A 16,368-nucleotide genomic window follows, 5' to 3' on the forward strand; every position below is an offset into this window, starting at 1 on the left:
GCTCACCGTTAAAGTCCATCCCATCAGCACCCAAAAAGACCCTGTTAGTAACCACATGAACCTCCTTGACAATTAACCAGTCAAGGGGGAGTTCAACGTCATTGTCTTTGACAATCTGAAAGAAACACGTTAGTGTTAGATTCCTTACCTTAGAATATCCCCAGGCGTCAGTCTGGATCCGGAAACTTTTGCGTAGCAGTACCCCTGCGCGTCGGTAGGCGTCGTCTGCAGGCGTCCCCTGCGGCTCCGCGTCCGTCCTCGGCGTCGTGCGCCGTGATGACGTCGCTGGAGTATATAGACGCCGCCTCCGCGCGCTGACGTCAGTTCTTCTTTTTTCCGCGCCAGTGGACGCAGATCTGAAGAGCAGTACTCCGGTCTTTTGACCAAGTTTTTCGAATAGTTATTTCTCTCTTTGTGCCTGATAGGATGCCTGGGTTCAAGCACTGTGATGACTGTGAGCGCACGATGTCGGTCACAGACCATCACCGCCTCTGTCTCCGGTGTCTGGGCCCCGACCACGACGTGGACTCCTGCGTCGACTGCCGGGCCCTCACCAACAAGGCTAGGCGGGAGCGGTCCCGCAAGCTACTGGAGCTCCGGGTGTCGGCCCCACGTCGGGACCGGGAGCGGTCCCGGTCCGGCCGGAGGTCGAGAGAGCGTTCGAGGGAGCGGTCGCGGAGCCGCGCCGAGCGTTCCGGAAGTCGACACCACTCGTCAGGCTCATCAGGTAAGAAGCACAAGAAGTCGGGGCGTCGTCATCGTACCCCCGACGCTCGCGCGATGCGGCCGGGGGCTCGGGTGACCCCAACCCCGCGGCTCCGCGAGAGTCGCCGGCGCGGCCTGCCTCATACCCTCCGGTCCCTGGGCACGGCGCGACGCCTGAGGAGATCGAGGCGTTCCTCATGGCCATGAGGGCGCTCGCTTCTCCGACGGGGCCTACGGCGCCTTCGGGCCCAGTGCTACCGTCTGGGGGCCCTGGCGGTTCGGGTGTCCCTGCCTCGGCGCCGTCGGGTGCTCCGGCCCCGGCGCCGCCGACTGCTCCGACCCCGGCGCCGCAGGGGCCTTCGGGATCGGCGCCGGCTGGTCTTCCGGCCTCTCCGGCGCCGTTACCATCGGGGTTACCCCCGACGCCATCCCCGCGTGGCGCCGGTTCTCCGGTGCCGGCTCCGGCCGGCAGCGGGGCTCCGACGCCGGCTCCGGGCGGCGCCGTTCCCCTACCTTCCCCGACGCCGGACGCGGAGCCGGACCGGCGTCGCTCGACGCCGGGCTCGGCGCCGGTGGGGCCCATGAACCCCGAGGAGCCGGTCTACATCGTTGACTCCGAATACGGAGAGGATGAAGAGTTCGGTGAAGGTTGGGAGGGGTCCGAGGACCCTCTGTCACGCGAGTGCCAGTATGACTCGGACTGGACAGGTGACTTGGGGGATGCCAGTGGTCTGGACGACTCTCCTAACCCTGGTTTGATCTCTCCTCCAACCGTGGCATCGGTGGAGGGAGCTGCATATTCAGTGGTGCTGATGAGGGCTGCCAAGGCCTTACACCTTGAGCTCCCCGTCGCGGCCGTGAGGCCTAACATCCTCACTGAGGTCTTCAAACCGCAGTCATGCCCACAGGAGCCACTGCTGCCGTTTAATGAAGCCTTGTCAGATGTTCTGTTGGGCACGTGGTCCAGGCCCGCTTCAGATGCGCCTGTTGATCGGAACGTGGCCAGGCGCCACCGTCCTTGTCCGGACGACCCCAAGTTCCTGTCTACCCACCCCACTCCTGAGAGTCTGGTGATCCAGGCCTCGACCTCCCAGTCCGCATTCCCGTCGGCCCCGCCCGACCGGGAATCCAAGAGGTATGACCAGTTTGGCAAGAAGGTCTTCTCGTCCATTAGTTTGGGCCTGCGGTCTTGCAACACCGCTTGCCTCTTGGGCCGCTACACCCACTCTGTGTGGGACACGGTCGCGGAACTGCTGCCAGAATGCCCCATGGAGGTGCGGGCAAAACTCGGTCAGGCTGTGGCTGAGGGCCGAGATGCAGCGAAATATTCGATACGGTGTGGTCTTGATACGACCGACTCGCTGGGCAGGGCTATGTCAACGACGGTGGCGATTCGTCGCCACGCCTGGCTGGCTGAGATCCGCCAACTTTTCGGCTGATGTCCAGAATACGTTGATGGACATGCCGTTCGATGGCTGTCACCTGTTCGGTGACAAGGCGGACCACGCGCTGGAACGCTTCAAGGACTCCAGGGTCACGGCCAAGTCCTTGGGTCTCTCGACCCAGCGTCAGCAAACGGGTTTGTTTTGTCCCTTTCGTGGCCAAGGAAGGGGCGCCCCCACACGTGCTGCCAGCCACGCGCTGCAACAATCCTTTCAACGCGGTGGCGGCCGTGGAAACCGCCGTGGCGGCGGTCGGGGACAACGGCGGGGTCAGACCACACCTCCCCCCGCAGCATCTGCCTCAAAATCCTCCTAGTCCGTGCTTTCGGCCCCATGTGACGCCAGTGGGTGGCAGGGTTCGCCATCACCACGCTCACTGGCGCACGATCACTTCGGACAGGTGGGTGCTGCAAATCGTCCGAAGGGGCTACTCCCTCCCCTTCGAGACCACTCCTCCAGCCATGCCACCGCAGAACCACCGTGTGTCGGGGGACCACTTGACACTTCTGCAGGAGGAAGTTACGGCCCTCTTGGCCAAGGGGGCCATCGAGCGCGTTCCTGGGCCAGAAGTAGGGCGTGGTTGTTATTCCCACTACTTTCTGGTACCCAAGAAGGACAAGGGGGGCCTACGTCCTATCTTGGATCTAAGGAACGTCAACGGCTTCCTCCGGAAGGAGAAGTTCAAGATGTTGACGTTAGCTCAGGTCTTGGCTGCTCTAGACCCACAAGACTGGATGGTAGCGTTGGACTTGCAGGATGCCTATTTTCACATCCCCGTCCTGCCGGCCCACCGGCGTTACCTGCGGTTCACGGTAGGCCAGGAGCACTTTCAGTTTATCGTGCTTCCCTTCGGCCTTACCAGCGCCCCACGGGTGTTCACAAAGGTGATGGCGGTGGTCGCAGCCCATCTGCGCAGGTTGGGGGTTTCAGTCTTCCCCTACCTAGACGACTGGTTGTTGAAGGCGGGCTCGCCCCAAACAGTCGTCCACCACCTTCAGATGACGGCAGACCTCTTGCACGACCTGGGGTTCTCCATCAATGTGCCGAAATCACACCTGTGTCCCTCTCAAAAGCTCCTTTTCATCGGAGCGGTTCTGGACTCGGCGCAGTTTCGGGTTTATCCTCCGGAACGGCGGGTCCGGGATATTCAGGCTTTGATTCCCATCTTTCAGCCGCTATCCCGGGTTTCGGTCAGGTTGACGCTGCGGCTGCTGGGACTGATGGCTTCCTGCATCCTTCTGGTGCATCACGCCCGGTGGCGGATGCGGGCTCTGCAGTGGGACCTGAAGTTTCAGTGGGCCCAGCATCAGGGCAACTTGTCCGACCACGTCTTGATCTCGGAGGGCACTGCGAGACAACTGCAGTGGTGGCTTACGGACCGCGATTGGGTCAGAGGCAGATCCCTCTCCCTTCCCCAACCGGAGCACGTTGTGACGGACGCGTCCCTCCAGGGCTGGGGTGGCCACTTGGGAGAGGCAGAGATCAGAGGCATCTGGTCTCCGGCGTAGTCCCGGCTCCATATCAACCTGTTGGAGCTGCGGGCGATTCGTCTGGCACTGAAGGCATTCCTCCCCTTTGTCAACGGGAGTGTAGTGCAGGTGTTCACCGACAACACCACCGCCATGTGTGGACCCTTTGCCAGGAGGCTCTGCGCCTCTGGCAATGGCTGGAACGTCAGGGCGTGACTCTGACGGTTCAACACCTGGCAGGTTCCCTGAACGCCAGGGCGGACGAACTCAGCCGTCGGTGCTCGATGGATCACGAATGGCGTCTGAACTCGGACGTGGCGCGAGGCATCTTTCTGCAATGGGGAGAGCCTTGGTTAGATCTATTCGCCACAGAAGAGAACGCGCAATGTCATCAGTTCTGCGTGTTGGAGTTTCCAAGACGGCACTCGCACGGCGACGCCTTTCGGCGCGAGTGGAGTTGCGGTCTGTTATACGCCTTTCCGCCTATACCACTTCTGCCCAGAGTGCTGAAGAAGATCAGGCGCGACCGGGCCCAAGTTATCCTTGTGGCTCCGGACTGGGCTCGAAGGTACTGGTATCCCGAGCTACTCAGCATGTCAGTCGGTCCCCCGATCCGCCTGCCTCTTCAGGAGGACCTTCTGTCGCAGCAGCAGGGGACGGTCCTCCACCCGAACCTGTCCAGTCTCCACCTCCATGCTTGGAGATTGAGCGGCGGCAGTTGAGGCCATTTGACTTGCCTCCTGAAGTCTGTGAAGTTATTCTGGCAGCCAGGCGTCCCTCCACTAAGTCGGTATACGCCTGTCGGTGGAACAGATTTGTGGCATGGTGCACAGCAAAGGCTGTGAACCCTCTTTCTGCCCCTCTTTCGGAGGTTCTTCTGTTTCTTCTTTCTCTTGCCCAGCAGGGCTCTGCTCTGGGCACTATCAAGGGCTACCTTTCTGCCCTTTCAGCTTTTTTGAGGCTTCCTGATCAGACTTCTTTGTTCAAATCCCCGATTGTAACTCGGTTCTTGAAGGGCATCACTCACATGTTTCCACCTGTTCCGTTTGTGATGCCTCAGTGGGATTTGAACCTGGTTCTAACCTTTCTGATGTGTGCTCCCTTTGAGCCCCTTCATTCTTGTCCTCTCCGTCTCCTGACTTTAAAGACGGCTTTCCTGGTTGCCATCACCTCTGCCAGGAGAGTGAGTGAGCTCCAGGCTCTTTCTGTCCAGCCCCCTTTCCTGTCCATTCATCCTGACAAGGTGGTGCTGAGGACTAGGCCTTCTTTCCTGCCCAAGGTTGTTTCGGCCTTTCACATCGGGCAGTCCATCACCCTCCCTTCCTTCTTCCCGCCTCCGCATCCTTCAAAGGATGAAGAGCGGCTCCATCGTCTGGACCCAAAACGTGCGCTTTCATTTTACATGGATCGCACACGCCAGTTCCGGGTGGATGACCAACTGTTTGTTGGCTACGTGGGTGCGAAGAAGGGACGGGCGGTCTGTAAACGAACTATCTCTCGATGGGTCGTTCTCTGCATCAAAGCGTGCTACTCTTTGGCTCGGAAGGAGCCTCCTGTTCGGCTGAGGGCCCATTCCACTCGGGCCACGGCGGCTACTACTGCCCTGGGCCGGGGAGTCCCCTTGCAGGACATTTGCCAAGCGGCTACGTGGGCCTCGCTGCACACCTTTGCGAGGCACTACTGCCTGGACAGTCAAGTCCGGAGGGACGGCTTCTTTGGCCGTTCTGTCCTCCAGGACTTTCTGGTGTAGTATTGTATTGGTTCGCAGACCCACCACCGGGGTTGGTATTGCTGGGGTATGTATTCTAAGGTAAGGAATCTAACACTAACGTGTTTCTTTCAGATGAACAAGTTACTTACCTTCGGTAACGATTAGTTAGTGTTAGATTCCTTACCGAACCCACCCATCCTCCCCGTTCTGCGAACTGATACCTAGGGTTAAGGACATCCCTTTCAGGGCCCTAGTTCTACATGGCACCAGTGTTGGTTCTCTCATGGCTCTGCGTCTCCTGGCGCGGAAAAGCTGTGTACAAAGAACTGACGTCAGCGCGCGGAGGCGGCGTCTATATACTCCAGCGACGTCATCACGGCGCACGACGCCGACGACGGACGCAGAGCCGCAGGGGACGCCTGCAGACGACGCCTACCGACGCGCAGGGGTACTGCTACGCAAAAGTTTCCGGATCCAGACTGACGCCTGGGGATATTCTAAGGTAAGGAATCTAACACTAACTAATGTTTCTTACAGATATATCGTTACCGAAGGTAAGTAACTTGTTCATTACATCCTCATCATCTGTTCCTGTTTATATGGTCACAGAAGTAGTGCCGTCGATGATTCCCCCCGACAACACAGTTTGACTTTCTGCCATCTATAGAGGCCCACTCAGCCTCTTCACACTCAGTTGAAGGTTGCTGCACGTTTTCCAATGCAGAGACTGGATTCCAAGTTAGTGGCTGACGTCAGCGAACAAGTTCAGGCCTCAGATACAGTCTATAACCCTCCTCAGCTGAATGTACTTCATTAGGACTTTGAAGTAGAGGACTTGTAGGAAAGTGTATTAATGTGGCGTAATTGTGAGACCTCACTAACTTAAATGTCAGTCTCTATCGGGTACAGTTAGGTTCTTTAATAAAACCCTTCGATCATTCCTGGGTACCTGTGGCACAGAGGAGTCGGGTGTAATCAAAGGAACATGTTTAAAGCAGTTAGAAGTTCCAAAATAGTTAATATGTAAGAAACTCAAAACAATTAAAATCTGGCACCAACTTATAAAAGTAGAGTATATTTTTGTTTTTAAAGAGACACTGTAGGAAGTTGGCTCTTTATTTGATAACTCAATAATCTGATATACAGTGGAAAGAGTCCAAGGGTTTCCTTCTAAGTGGTCAAGAGCTTGCTTTAGCAATCCCAAGGTACTCTATTGGTTGTAGTGTGGTCGAGCAACCTTACACTTAACCAAGAGGAGTGCAAGACATCTACAAATACACACAATGATCTATAAATGACACATACGACTTAGGGAGATTCACACCAATTTATAAAAAATAGCAAGCATTTTTGTATATGTTAAGGCATCAGAGAGAGATCGGTCAGGTTAGTACGTTTTTAAATATGTTTTCAGTTCAAAAATTGGACACTGCAAGTTTTGAGTTCTTCAATGTTATCCTATGGAATGAAGAACAAGTTCTGCAAACAGGTATAGTACAGCGACTTACAAGACCAATCTCCAGGAGTTAAGGTGTGTGGTGGGCAAGGTCCAAGACAGCACCAGCAGTACACCACTGGTGGCACAAGGGCAACCAGGTGCAGGGTGCAAACCAGCATCGGGAGCTCAATAGGTTTCATTGGTGATCGGTCTCTGTAAAAAGAGGCTGCAGGTTCTGGCTAGGAAGGCAGTCAGGGTGAACCAATAGTGGGGGGTGGGGGCTTTTAAGGTTTGGGATGCTCTGGGACGTAAGGACACCTGGGATACTAATTCTCCACGGCCCAGTGACTACAAATACAGGTGTCTTAAGGTGTCTGGTTACTCTTACTGGGAGCAGTTTCATTTGAGGGGGCCTGCGTGGAGAAGCTGCAGGCAATGTTGATGAGTTCACAAGGGGTGAAACCACAATGAGCTCGAACTCTGGTGGACCTTGTTGGCACCGTTGGCCTTCTTCGACTCTGGCTTGGAGCAGCTGATGCAGTGGTTGTAGGAAGCTGTGTTTCTGTTGCAGTAACCCCCCCCCCCCACCCCCCACTAACACACACACACACACACACACACACACTTTTTGCTAGACTACTGATGCACTTCAACTTGATGTGCCCTCAGTCCCTGCCAATCTGGTTCCCAGGGCCTGTGGTTTTTCCCCAAAACTGTACCTTGTACCCCCAATTGGCACCTCTCTGGTCACATGTCAGTCCCTTGTAAAAGGTACCATCGGTACCAAGGGCTCTGTGGCCAGGAAAGGCGTCTAAGGGCTACAGCACTTATTGTGCCACCCTTAGAGGCTCTGTACCTTTACACACACACCCTGTCAGTGCAGGCTGCATGTTCTGGTGCAGAACAAAGTAAAGAGTCGACATGGACACATCCCTGTGTATGTGTGGTGAGTCAGGCAAAATAGCCTTAACAGAACTATGTGCTCAGCCAAAAAATGTGTTCCTAACTGGACAAATTGAATGCCCAACATGTTTGAAATTAATACGCAAAAAATTCCAATGAACAACAATACTCTTAGTGTCTTGATCAATGTTAATTGATGCATGAAACATGAAAAATTAAACAGTTAATTGATTCAATGAAAATAACAATGTCAAGATTGTTAGTGTTTCAATAACAATTATACAACTCAAACAAAATTGCAAATATGCACGATGAACGTTGCATGTGATGACACCGTGCCCAATAAATTTCGGGACCCGAAGTCCATTCTTCAGGGGGAACTGCAATATAAACATAGAATAATGCATAGTATAAACGTTTGTTGACACATCGATGAATGGTAGAAATCCAACCGCCTCATTCAACATGCCCACACAGATGGAGAAGATGTAAAGTGAACCTGCCACGTGGAGCAAGACAATGGAGAAAGTAAAAAGCACAGTCTAAGTTCATAATGAAAAACCATGTGCACATAATACCAAGTGTAAATACACCAAAATGTGCCACCTTAGAGAAAAGGAGTGTAACCGAAAAAACACAATGTTGCCGTCAATATGTGCCCAATGTAGATATGAGTGCATACAGGAGAACAATACTCACTGATTGCTTAAATGTGTGACGAAAGCAACGTTACGTCAATAGTACCAAAATCCTGCTGTAATACTATAAGTGAAGGTATAAATATGAAACACGGCGAAGCCCCGATGTCAGTTCTACTCACGCATTGCACTTTACTTCACAGCGCGCTTTTTCCTCCCAGTGTACCTTTACCACTGTCGACATTTAACTCACACATTGTCATTTCAGCAGGAGTTCGTGTGTAATCGGACGCCAGCAAGGTACTTTATCACTTTCGGTGCACAGTTCAGTTCACACTCGGAGCTTCGCCGTGTTTCATATTTACACCTTCACTTATTGTATTACAGCAGGATTATGGTACTATTGACGTAACGTTGCTTTCGACACACATTTAAGCAATCAATGAGTATTGTTCCCCTGTATGCACTCTTTTGCAGCATGAATCTTTCTGGATTCACTATGCTGTGCATATTCCGCGGTCTTGTGGTTGGGTCCGGATTCGTAGTCTTTTCTTTGTTTTTTTGGGGGGTTTTTTTGTAGCCCTTGTGGGCGTCGGCGTCACACCTCCTCGGGTGCATTTCCGGTGACGTCGACATGCTTCCTGCGGAAGCTCCCACTCTTTTTTCCGCGGTCGGGTCTGGATCCTTCCCGTTGGGCTCCAGACATTTTTGGAGAAAGTACTGAAAAGAGTGGAAGTTGGAGGAGATATTGGAAGAAGAAGACTAACGAAGACTTCACAGAACATTGACGAAGAGGAAAGAAGGTGAAAACCTCGAACTTCGACGATCGTCGACATCCACGCGGTCAGGGAGGCCTGAACGCACGAGGATGGACAACACGCCGTTCAAGTTCTGCCCGAACTGCAGACACAAGTACGCGCAGACAGACCAGCACCCGGTTTGCAACCTTTGCCTACCGGTAGAACACAGAAGCGAGGACTGCAACGCCTGCGCCGTCTTCGCCTAGAAGACCCTTCGTGTGAGGAGGAGACAGAGGGTAGCACACGCCGCCCTTGAAGGAAAATCCCCGACGCCATCGCTGTACGAGCTGGGGATGTCCTCAGAGGAGGAGGACAACGCTGCCGCCGAAGACGACAGCTACACAGTAGTAGAGACCGATTACAAGAAGACACCTGATAAGGTAGGAGACTCTACGTCCCACAAGAACACGAGAGACTCTGAGTCTCGAAAGTACGAGGCCAAGAGCCCGAAGGCGCCGACGCAGCGACATCTGCCGTCCGCGACCACAAGCAGGCCCAGCGGATCCTCGGAGAAGGAGTCCCTGGCGCCGAAAGCTGTTGACCAGCAGAAAGCGTCGAAGATCGTCGCCGAAAGGGACCGATCGACATCGAGGGAGAAAGACCCTAAAGCCTCGGCACCGTCCAATGACCCGAAAGCCAGTTCGACGTCCAAGCCATCGACGCCGAAAATCTCGCCGCCGAACCAGGCGACGAAGAGAGGGGCCGAACGTTCCGAAGCCGAAAACGCGGCCGAGGTGGAAAGGAAAAGACGTCGGCTAGAAGCCGAGATGGCAAGCCTCTTGCAGCGGAGAAAGGAGGTCGCCGCCGAGATGAGCGCCTTCACGATTCCACACAAAACCAAGCACGCCGTGCTAGATCTGGTCGAGGAGGAAGAGGAACATGTCGACGACCATGTGCCTAGCGACGAGATGGTCGACGACCGGGAAGCTGAAGAGAATCCCTACGAGGATTACAGCTATGAGGACGAAGAGGGCAGTAGGTTGGACGCCAAGTCGGTCACCTCTGACCCACGCGAGGAGGATTACCTAGACGTCGACACCGAGAGCCCGGAAGATGCGGTCGACTCATACCCCTCGATACCCTCGCCCCTGGACGACATCGGGGCATACAACTCGGCGATATAATCGGCCGCAACTGCATTCAAATTAAAGCTCGACGAAGAAAAGCAAAAAGCAGACTTCCTGCTAGAGACATTGCTCCCAACACAAACAAGAAGCCAGTTCCTTCCAATGCTCGAGAGCGTCTTGGCTCAGGGAAAGGAAGCGTTCAAAGAGCCCGCAACATGCAAGGCGGTAACTCCCAGAACAGAGAAAAAATACAAACACTCCTCGAAGGACCCGGCCTACATTCGAGGCGAGGTCTCCGCTGACTCCATTATCACGGCCACAGCTAGGAAGAGGGCGAGCGTATCCACTACCTTGGGCCTACCACCGGATAAGGAGATCAAGAGGATGGATCTGGTGGGGAGAAGGATCGAGCGAAATGCCGCAACCCACTGGCGCATGGCTAATTCCAACGCCCTGTTAAACAGGCACATGTACCAGATCAGGGAGGGGCTGGGGCAGTTGGTGAAGGACCTACCCCAGGATGCCAGGCAGAAGGCCGAAAAATTGATCGAAGAAGGGAAAAACGCGGCAAATTCTTGCCTTAAGACGGCCCTGGACGGAGCAGACACCGCCAGCAGGCTCATGATGATGGGTGTCACGGAAAGGAGACACGCCTGGCTCAGGATCTCAGGGTTCAAACCCGAGGTACAACACAGTATCCTGAACACACCGTTCAACGGCGAAACACTTTTCGGACCAACAGTTGACGACAAACTATGCCAACTCAAAAAAGATAACGAGACGGCAAGATCCATGGGGGCATTGCAGTTCAGAGGCAACAGAAGAGGCACCCCGGCACGGAGGCCCGGCGGGAGAGGTGGAAACCAGCCAGGTACATCGCACCAGGCCTTCCAGCAGACGCACCAGGCAGACTCGCAGGCTCAGCAAGGTCACCAGAAGCAGTCCTGGCAATACCAGCCAAGAGGTCAGTCCTTTCGAGGTAGAAATGGCCGTGGCCAGAATAGAAGAGGGGGGCAGCAGCCCACCTCAAAGTGACTTCAGACACCTCCGGGTGCCCGACCACAGAAAAGATCCCCGGGGGCACCACGTACGAAGGGGTCAGGACAATCTAGAGACCTACGACCACATGACACCAGTGGGAGGAAGATTAAAGTTCTGTCTCCAAGAATGGAGAGAAATAACATCAGACAAATGGATCCTAAACATCATCCAATTCGGATACTGCTTGGAGTTGGAAAGAAAGCCAACAAACAGAAAGCCAAGGGGGAAGCCACCAGCAAGAGAACAACTGGCGAGGCTTCAGGAAGAAGTGCAAGAACTTCTACAAAAACAGGCCATAGAAAGAGTTCCCTTCAGGGAAAGGAACAAGGGAATATACTCAACGTACTTCCTAGTACCAAAGGTCGACGACAAGTTGAGACCCATCCTAGACCTAAGGTTCCTCAACAAATTCATAAGAACACAAAAGTTCAAAATGACCTCCCTACAGGAGGTGCTGCCGCAATTGCAGGTCGGAGACTTCATGGTCACGATAGACCTCAAGGACGCCTACCTACACATACCGATGAACGAGAAGCACAAGCATATGCTCATGTTCGCAATCGGAGGAGGCCACTACCAGTTCACAACGCTGGCCTTCGGACTGAAATCAGCACCAAGGGTATTCACGAAGTGCCTCGCGGCAGTCGCAGCGCACCTACGAAGACAGGGGATACACGTATACCCTTACCTGGACGACTGGCTCGTGAAAGCAAACTCGTACCAGAAGTGCAAGCAGGATGCACATGCAGTGACGAGCACGCTCATAAACCTGGGGTTCTCCGTCCATTGGAAGAAATCATCAATGGAGCCGGAGCAAGTGAAGATCTTCCTGGGGGCAGAGATCAACACCTTACAGGGCAAAGTGTTTCCCAGCGAGAAGAGAGCAAGGGCACTGGTCAAGGAAACTCGCCTCTACCGGAAGGGACAAACTCGGACAGTGAGGGCTGCGAGCAAGATCATGGGGATGATGGCATCGTGCATCCACCTAGTGCCGAATGTGCGGCTCCACATGAGACCCATGCAAGAATGGCTCCAGGAACAATGGTCACAGGCTTCGGGCAGTTGGGAGGATCTTGTGGTGGTGACGCACGCAGTGCAGAAGGAGATGGCATAGTGGACCTTGAAGAACTTAACAAGGGGACAGCCTCTAACACTCCCAACTCAGACAGTGACCATCACCACGGACGCATCCCTGAAGGGATAGGGCGCTCACATGGAGGAGCTCAAAGTGAGGGGTCTATGGACGCCAGCAGATGCGACAAAGCACATCAATTACCTCGAATTGAAGACAATCTTCCTTGCACTGAAAGCCTTCCAGACAAGACTGTACAGGCAAAGGGTGTTGCTACAGACAGACAACACCACGGCGATGTTCTACATCAACAAACAGGGTGGAACACAGTCAACAACGCTTTTGACGCTGGCGTAGGAGATATGGAGGTGGGCCATCCCTCTCCAGCTAGACCTGCTAGCCATACACCTACCAGGGAAGGAGAACATTCAGGCAGACTGGCTGAGCAGACGGACCTCGGCATCCCACGAATGGGAGCTCAATGCTCAGGAGACAAGGAGGCTGTTCAACAGGTGGGGAACGCCATCAGTGGACCTGTTTGCAACACGCCAGAATGCGAAATGCCGAAACTTCGCATCCAGACAACACGAAGAAGGGTCCCTTGGGAATGCCCTATGGATAGATTGGTCCGGGAAATTTGCGTACGCTTTTCCCCCGATACCACTGATACACAGAGTACTGAGCAAGTGCAGAGCGAGCACCATGACCCTGATACTGGTCGCGCCGCAGTGGGCGAGGCAGACATGGTACTCACAGATCATGGAGATGGCGCAGTGTGCACCCCACAGATTCGGCAGAAGAAAAGACCTGCTCTCCATGCAGAACGGAGAGGTGCTGCACCCAGAACCATAGAGCATGAGCCTAGTAGCATGGCTCCTGAGGACATAGAGTTCGCACATTTGAGACTGCCCGAGAGCACCCTCAGGGTCCTTCGGGAGGCACGAAGGCCCAGCACAAGGAAGTGCTATGTCGCAAAGTGGAAAAGATTCACGATGTGGTGCAGGAGGGAAAGACTCCACAATAAAATGAAAAAGGACTCCACGGTACTGAAGTACCTGACACACTTACTGGAGAAAAACCTCAGCTCGTCCTCCTTGAGAGTCCACCTGGCGGCTATAGTGGCATACACAAGGGGTGAGATGGGCAGAAACTTCTTCACATCACAAGTTGTAAAGAGGTTCCTGGAAGGAGCAAAAAGGATTGCACCACCCAAGCGGGTACCACCACCGGCATGGAACTTAAACGTGGTCTTGACGGAACTCATGAAGGAGCCCTTCGAGCCACTTCACAAGGCCTCCTTGAAGATGCTAACTATGAAAACTGCTTTCCTGGTTGCAATAACGTCCTTACGCAGAGTGAGCGAACTGCAAGCGCTAACGCTACAGGAGCCCTACTTACAAATACACAATGATAGGGTGGTGATGAGGACCGACCCACACTTCATGCCGAAGGTGGTGTCCAAGTTCCACATGAACCAGTCCATACAGATACCGAGTTTTTTCCAAAAACCAACCACTAACGCAGAGCGAGCTCTGCACACCCTGGACGCCAGAAGGGCGGTCATGCATTACATTGAAAGGACAAAAGGACACAGGAAAACGAAACAGTTCTTTGTGTCGTTCGCCAACAGTTACATGGGCAAGGCAGTGACTAAGACCACTATTGCACGATGGATCGCGCAAACAATCCAACTCTGCCACAAAAGGGCAGGAGAAGAACTGGCAGAGGGGGCACGCACCCACTCCACTAGAAAAAAGGGGGCTACAATAGCCTTCCTGGCCAATACACCCATACAAGACATATGCCTGGCGGCAACATGGGCTTCGGTGCACACATTTACGAAACACTATTGCGTGGATGTTCAGATGACCAAGGAAGCACAAGTCGGACAAAGGGTGCTCCAGCATATATTCAGAAACCAGAGCTCATCTTCCACCCAGCCGCCACGGAAATGAGAAACCGCTACGAAATCGATGCACAGCATAGTGAATCCAGAAAGATTCATGCTGCAAAACGAATAGTTTCTTACCTGTCGGTGTAGTTTTGCAGCTTGAAGATCTTTCTGGATTCACTAGCGAACCCACCCACCTCCGCCAGAAAGATGAGGCTGGAGAGAGAAGAGGTGGTCAAAAAAAAAAAAAAAAAAAAGAGGAAAATAGGAGGAGAAGAAGTAAGAAAATATAAGGACAAGTGGTAAAGAAATTATCACCTGAATAGAACATTGCCTTTGCTTCGGAAAAGAAAGAAACACGGAAAAAAGAATCCGAAGATGGCGCACAAGAGTGGGAGCTTCCGCAGGAAGCATGCCGACGTCACCGGAAATGCACCCGAGGAGGTGTGACGCCGACGCCCACAAGGGCTACAAAAAAAAAAAAAAAAAAAGAAAAGACTACGAATCCGGACCCAACCACAAGACCGCGGAATATGCACAGCATAGTGAATCCAGAAAGATCTTCAAGCTGCAAAACTACACCGACAGGTAAGAAACTATTCGATATCTACATTGGGCACATATTGATGGCAGCATTGTTTTTTCGGTTACACTGGTGTTTTTTCGGTTACACTTGTTTTCTCTAAGGTGGCACAGTTTGGCGCATTTACTCTTGGTATTATGTGCACAAGGTTTTTCATTATGATACATAATGATGGATCTGTTGGACTTTGACTGTGCTTTTTACTTTCTCCATTGACATGCTCCACGTGGCAGTTTCACTTTATATCTTCTCCATCTGTGTGGGCATGTTGGATGAGGTGGCTGGATTTGTACCATTCATCGATGTGTCAACAGTCATTTATATTATGCATTTTTCTATGTTTATATTGCAGTGGCCCCTGAAGAATGGACTTAGGGTCCCAAAATGTATTGGGCACGGTTTCATCACATGCAACGTTCATCGAGCATATCTGCAATTTTGTTTGAGTTGTATAATTGTTATTGAAGCACTAACAATCTTGACATTATTTCCTTTGAATCAATGAACTGTGTTTAATTTTTCATGTTTCATGCATCAATGAACATTGATCAAGACACTATCTAAGAGTATTGTTGTTCATTGGAATTTTTTGCGTATTAATTTCAAACGTGTTGAGCATTCCATTTATGAAGTTAGTAACACATTTTTTGGCTGTGCATAGTTCTTTTCAGGCTATTTAGCCTGACTCACCACACATTTTCAAGTTACAAGGAGGGACAGGCAGCCCTCCGATACTATGTAGCACACATCAGTTAGAATACCTAGGCTTCAGTTTATTCTTCCTGAGAGTGATTCTCCCTTCAGTACAGTTTAAGATTTTTGGTGTGCAGTGTTCCACACATCTACACTAGTTGCACATCCCTGTGTGCCAAGCCTACAACCCACTGCCCTGGCATAGATCAGTCACCCCTCTAGCAGGGTGCACTATACCAGTGGTGAGGGTACAGGTTAATGAGCTCTTACTACAGTGTCTAAGCCAAATCTTAGTCCTTGCAAGTGCAGTAATGCCATTGGGAGTTTGTCATCATGAACTCCATATCACCAGAACGGCTACACTGAATTCAAACTTCTCAGCACATTAAACCTTCACTGATGGCAGTGTGGGATTTATTGAAAAATGCACTGAAAAACGACCAGCCTCTGGTGGGTTACCTGACTCGTACACACCAGCCTGTCATCACGAGACCTGTTTCTGGACCCCTGGAGTGGCAACCTGCGCTCCCCAAGCCCAGAAACAATGCCTTTCCTGGGAGGAGGTGGTCACACCTCCCCCAGATCAGGAAGAGCCATCTGTAGCAGGGGATCTTCAAAGGCCTTGCAGTCTTTGTAATGCGACCCCCCTCCCCACCCTCTCCTGCTATCAGGAGCAGGCCCCCTTCCTGTCTTCCCTCCTTTTCGGCAGGAAGACGGGCGGAAACAATTTGTCAGCCCAGAAGGTGTGCCCACCTCTTCCAACCCCAGCCCTCATGTGGGGGAGGCGAGGTGAAGCCCACTCCTCAGTGCCTGCCATTTTGCAGATAGCAGGCACTCCCCAATCAGGATCAAGATTAGGGATTGTGCTCACTCCCCCACGTGGGGGTGAGAATACCAATGGTGTAGTCGCCCAAG

At 52.9% G+C, this 16,368-nt stretch overlaps 2 protein-coding genes across 10 annotated transcripts in view; both read left to right on the forward strand.

Moving 5' to 3' along the window:
* Positions 1 to 16,368, forward strand: part of CSTF2 (cleavage stimulation factor subunit 2) — a 321,862-nt gene that overhangs the window by 238,757 nt on the left and 66,737 nt on the right. The gene's annotated exons all lie outside the window — the stretch shown is intronic.
* On the forward strand, positions 10,672 to 14,539 carry LOC147718857 (uncharacterized). 2 transcript variants are annotated; one of them, XM_086964619.1, is made up of 3 exons: positions 10,672 to 12,031; positions 12,437 to 14,271; positions 14,362 to 14,539. In XM_086964619.1, exons 1-2 carry the CDS (start codon positions 11,341 to 11,343, stop codon positions 14,239 to 14,241), a joined length of 2,496 nt encoding a protein of 831 aa, XP_086820745.1. In that variant the 5' UTR covers positions 10,672 to 11,340; the 3' UTR covers positions 14,242 to 14,271; positions 14,362 to 14,539. The 2 variants fall into 2 exon arrangements, with proteins under 2 accessions (XP_086820745.1, XP_086820744.1); XM_086964618.1 differs by having other exon boundaries at positions 10,672 to 14,271.

Source organism: Lissotriton vulgaris, chromosome 4_1 (assembly GCF_964263255.1).
Source record: "Lissotriton vulgaris chromosome 4_1, aLisVul1.2, whole genome shotgun sequence".
In the NCBI taxonomy this organism is placed as follows: domain Eukaryota; kingdom Metazoa; phylum Chordata; class Amphibia; order Caudata; family Salamandridae; genus Lissotriton; species Lissotriton vulgaris.

What these genes read in the sequence shown, in the direction of transcription:
- LOC147718857 (XM_086964618.1), top strand. Translation starts at nt 11,341, where the DNA reads ATGGAGAGAAATAACATCAGACAAATGGATCCTAAACATCATCCAATT.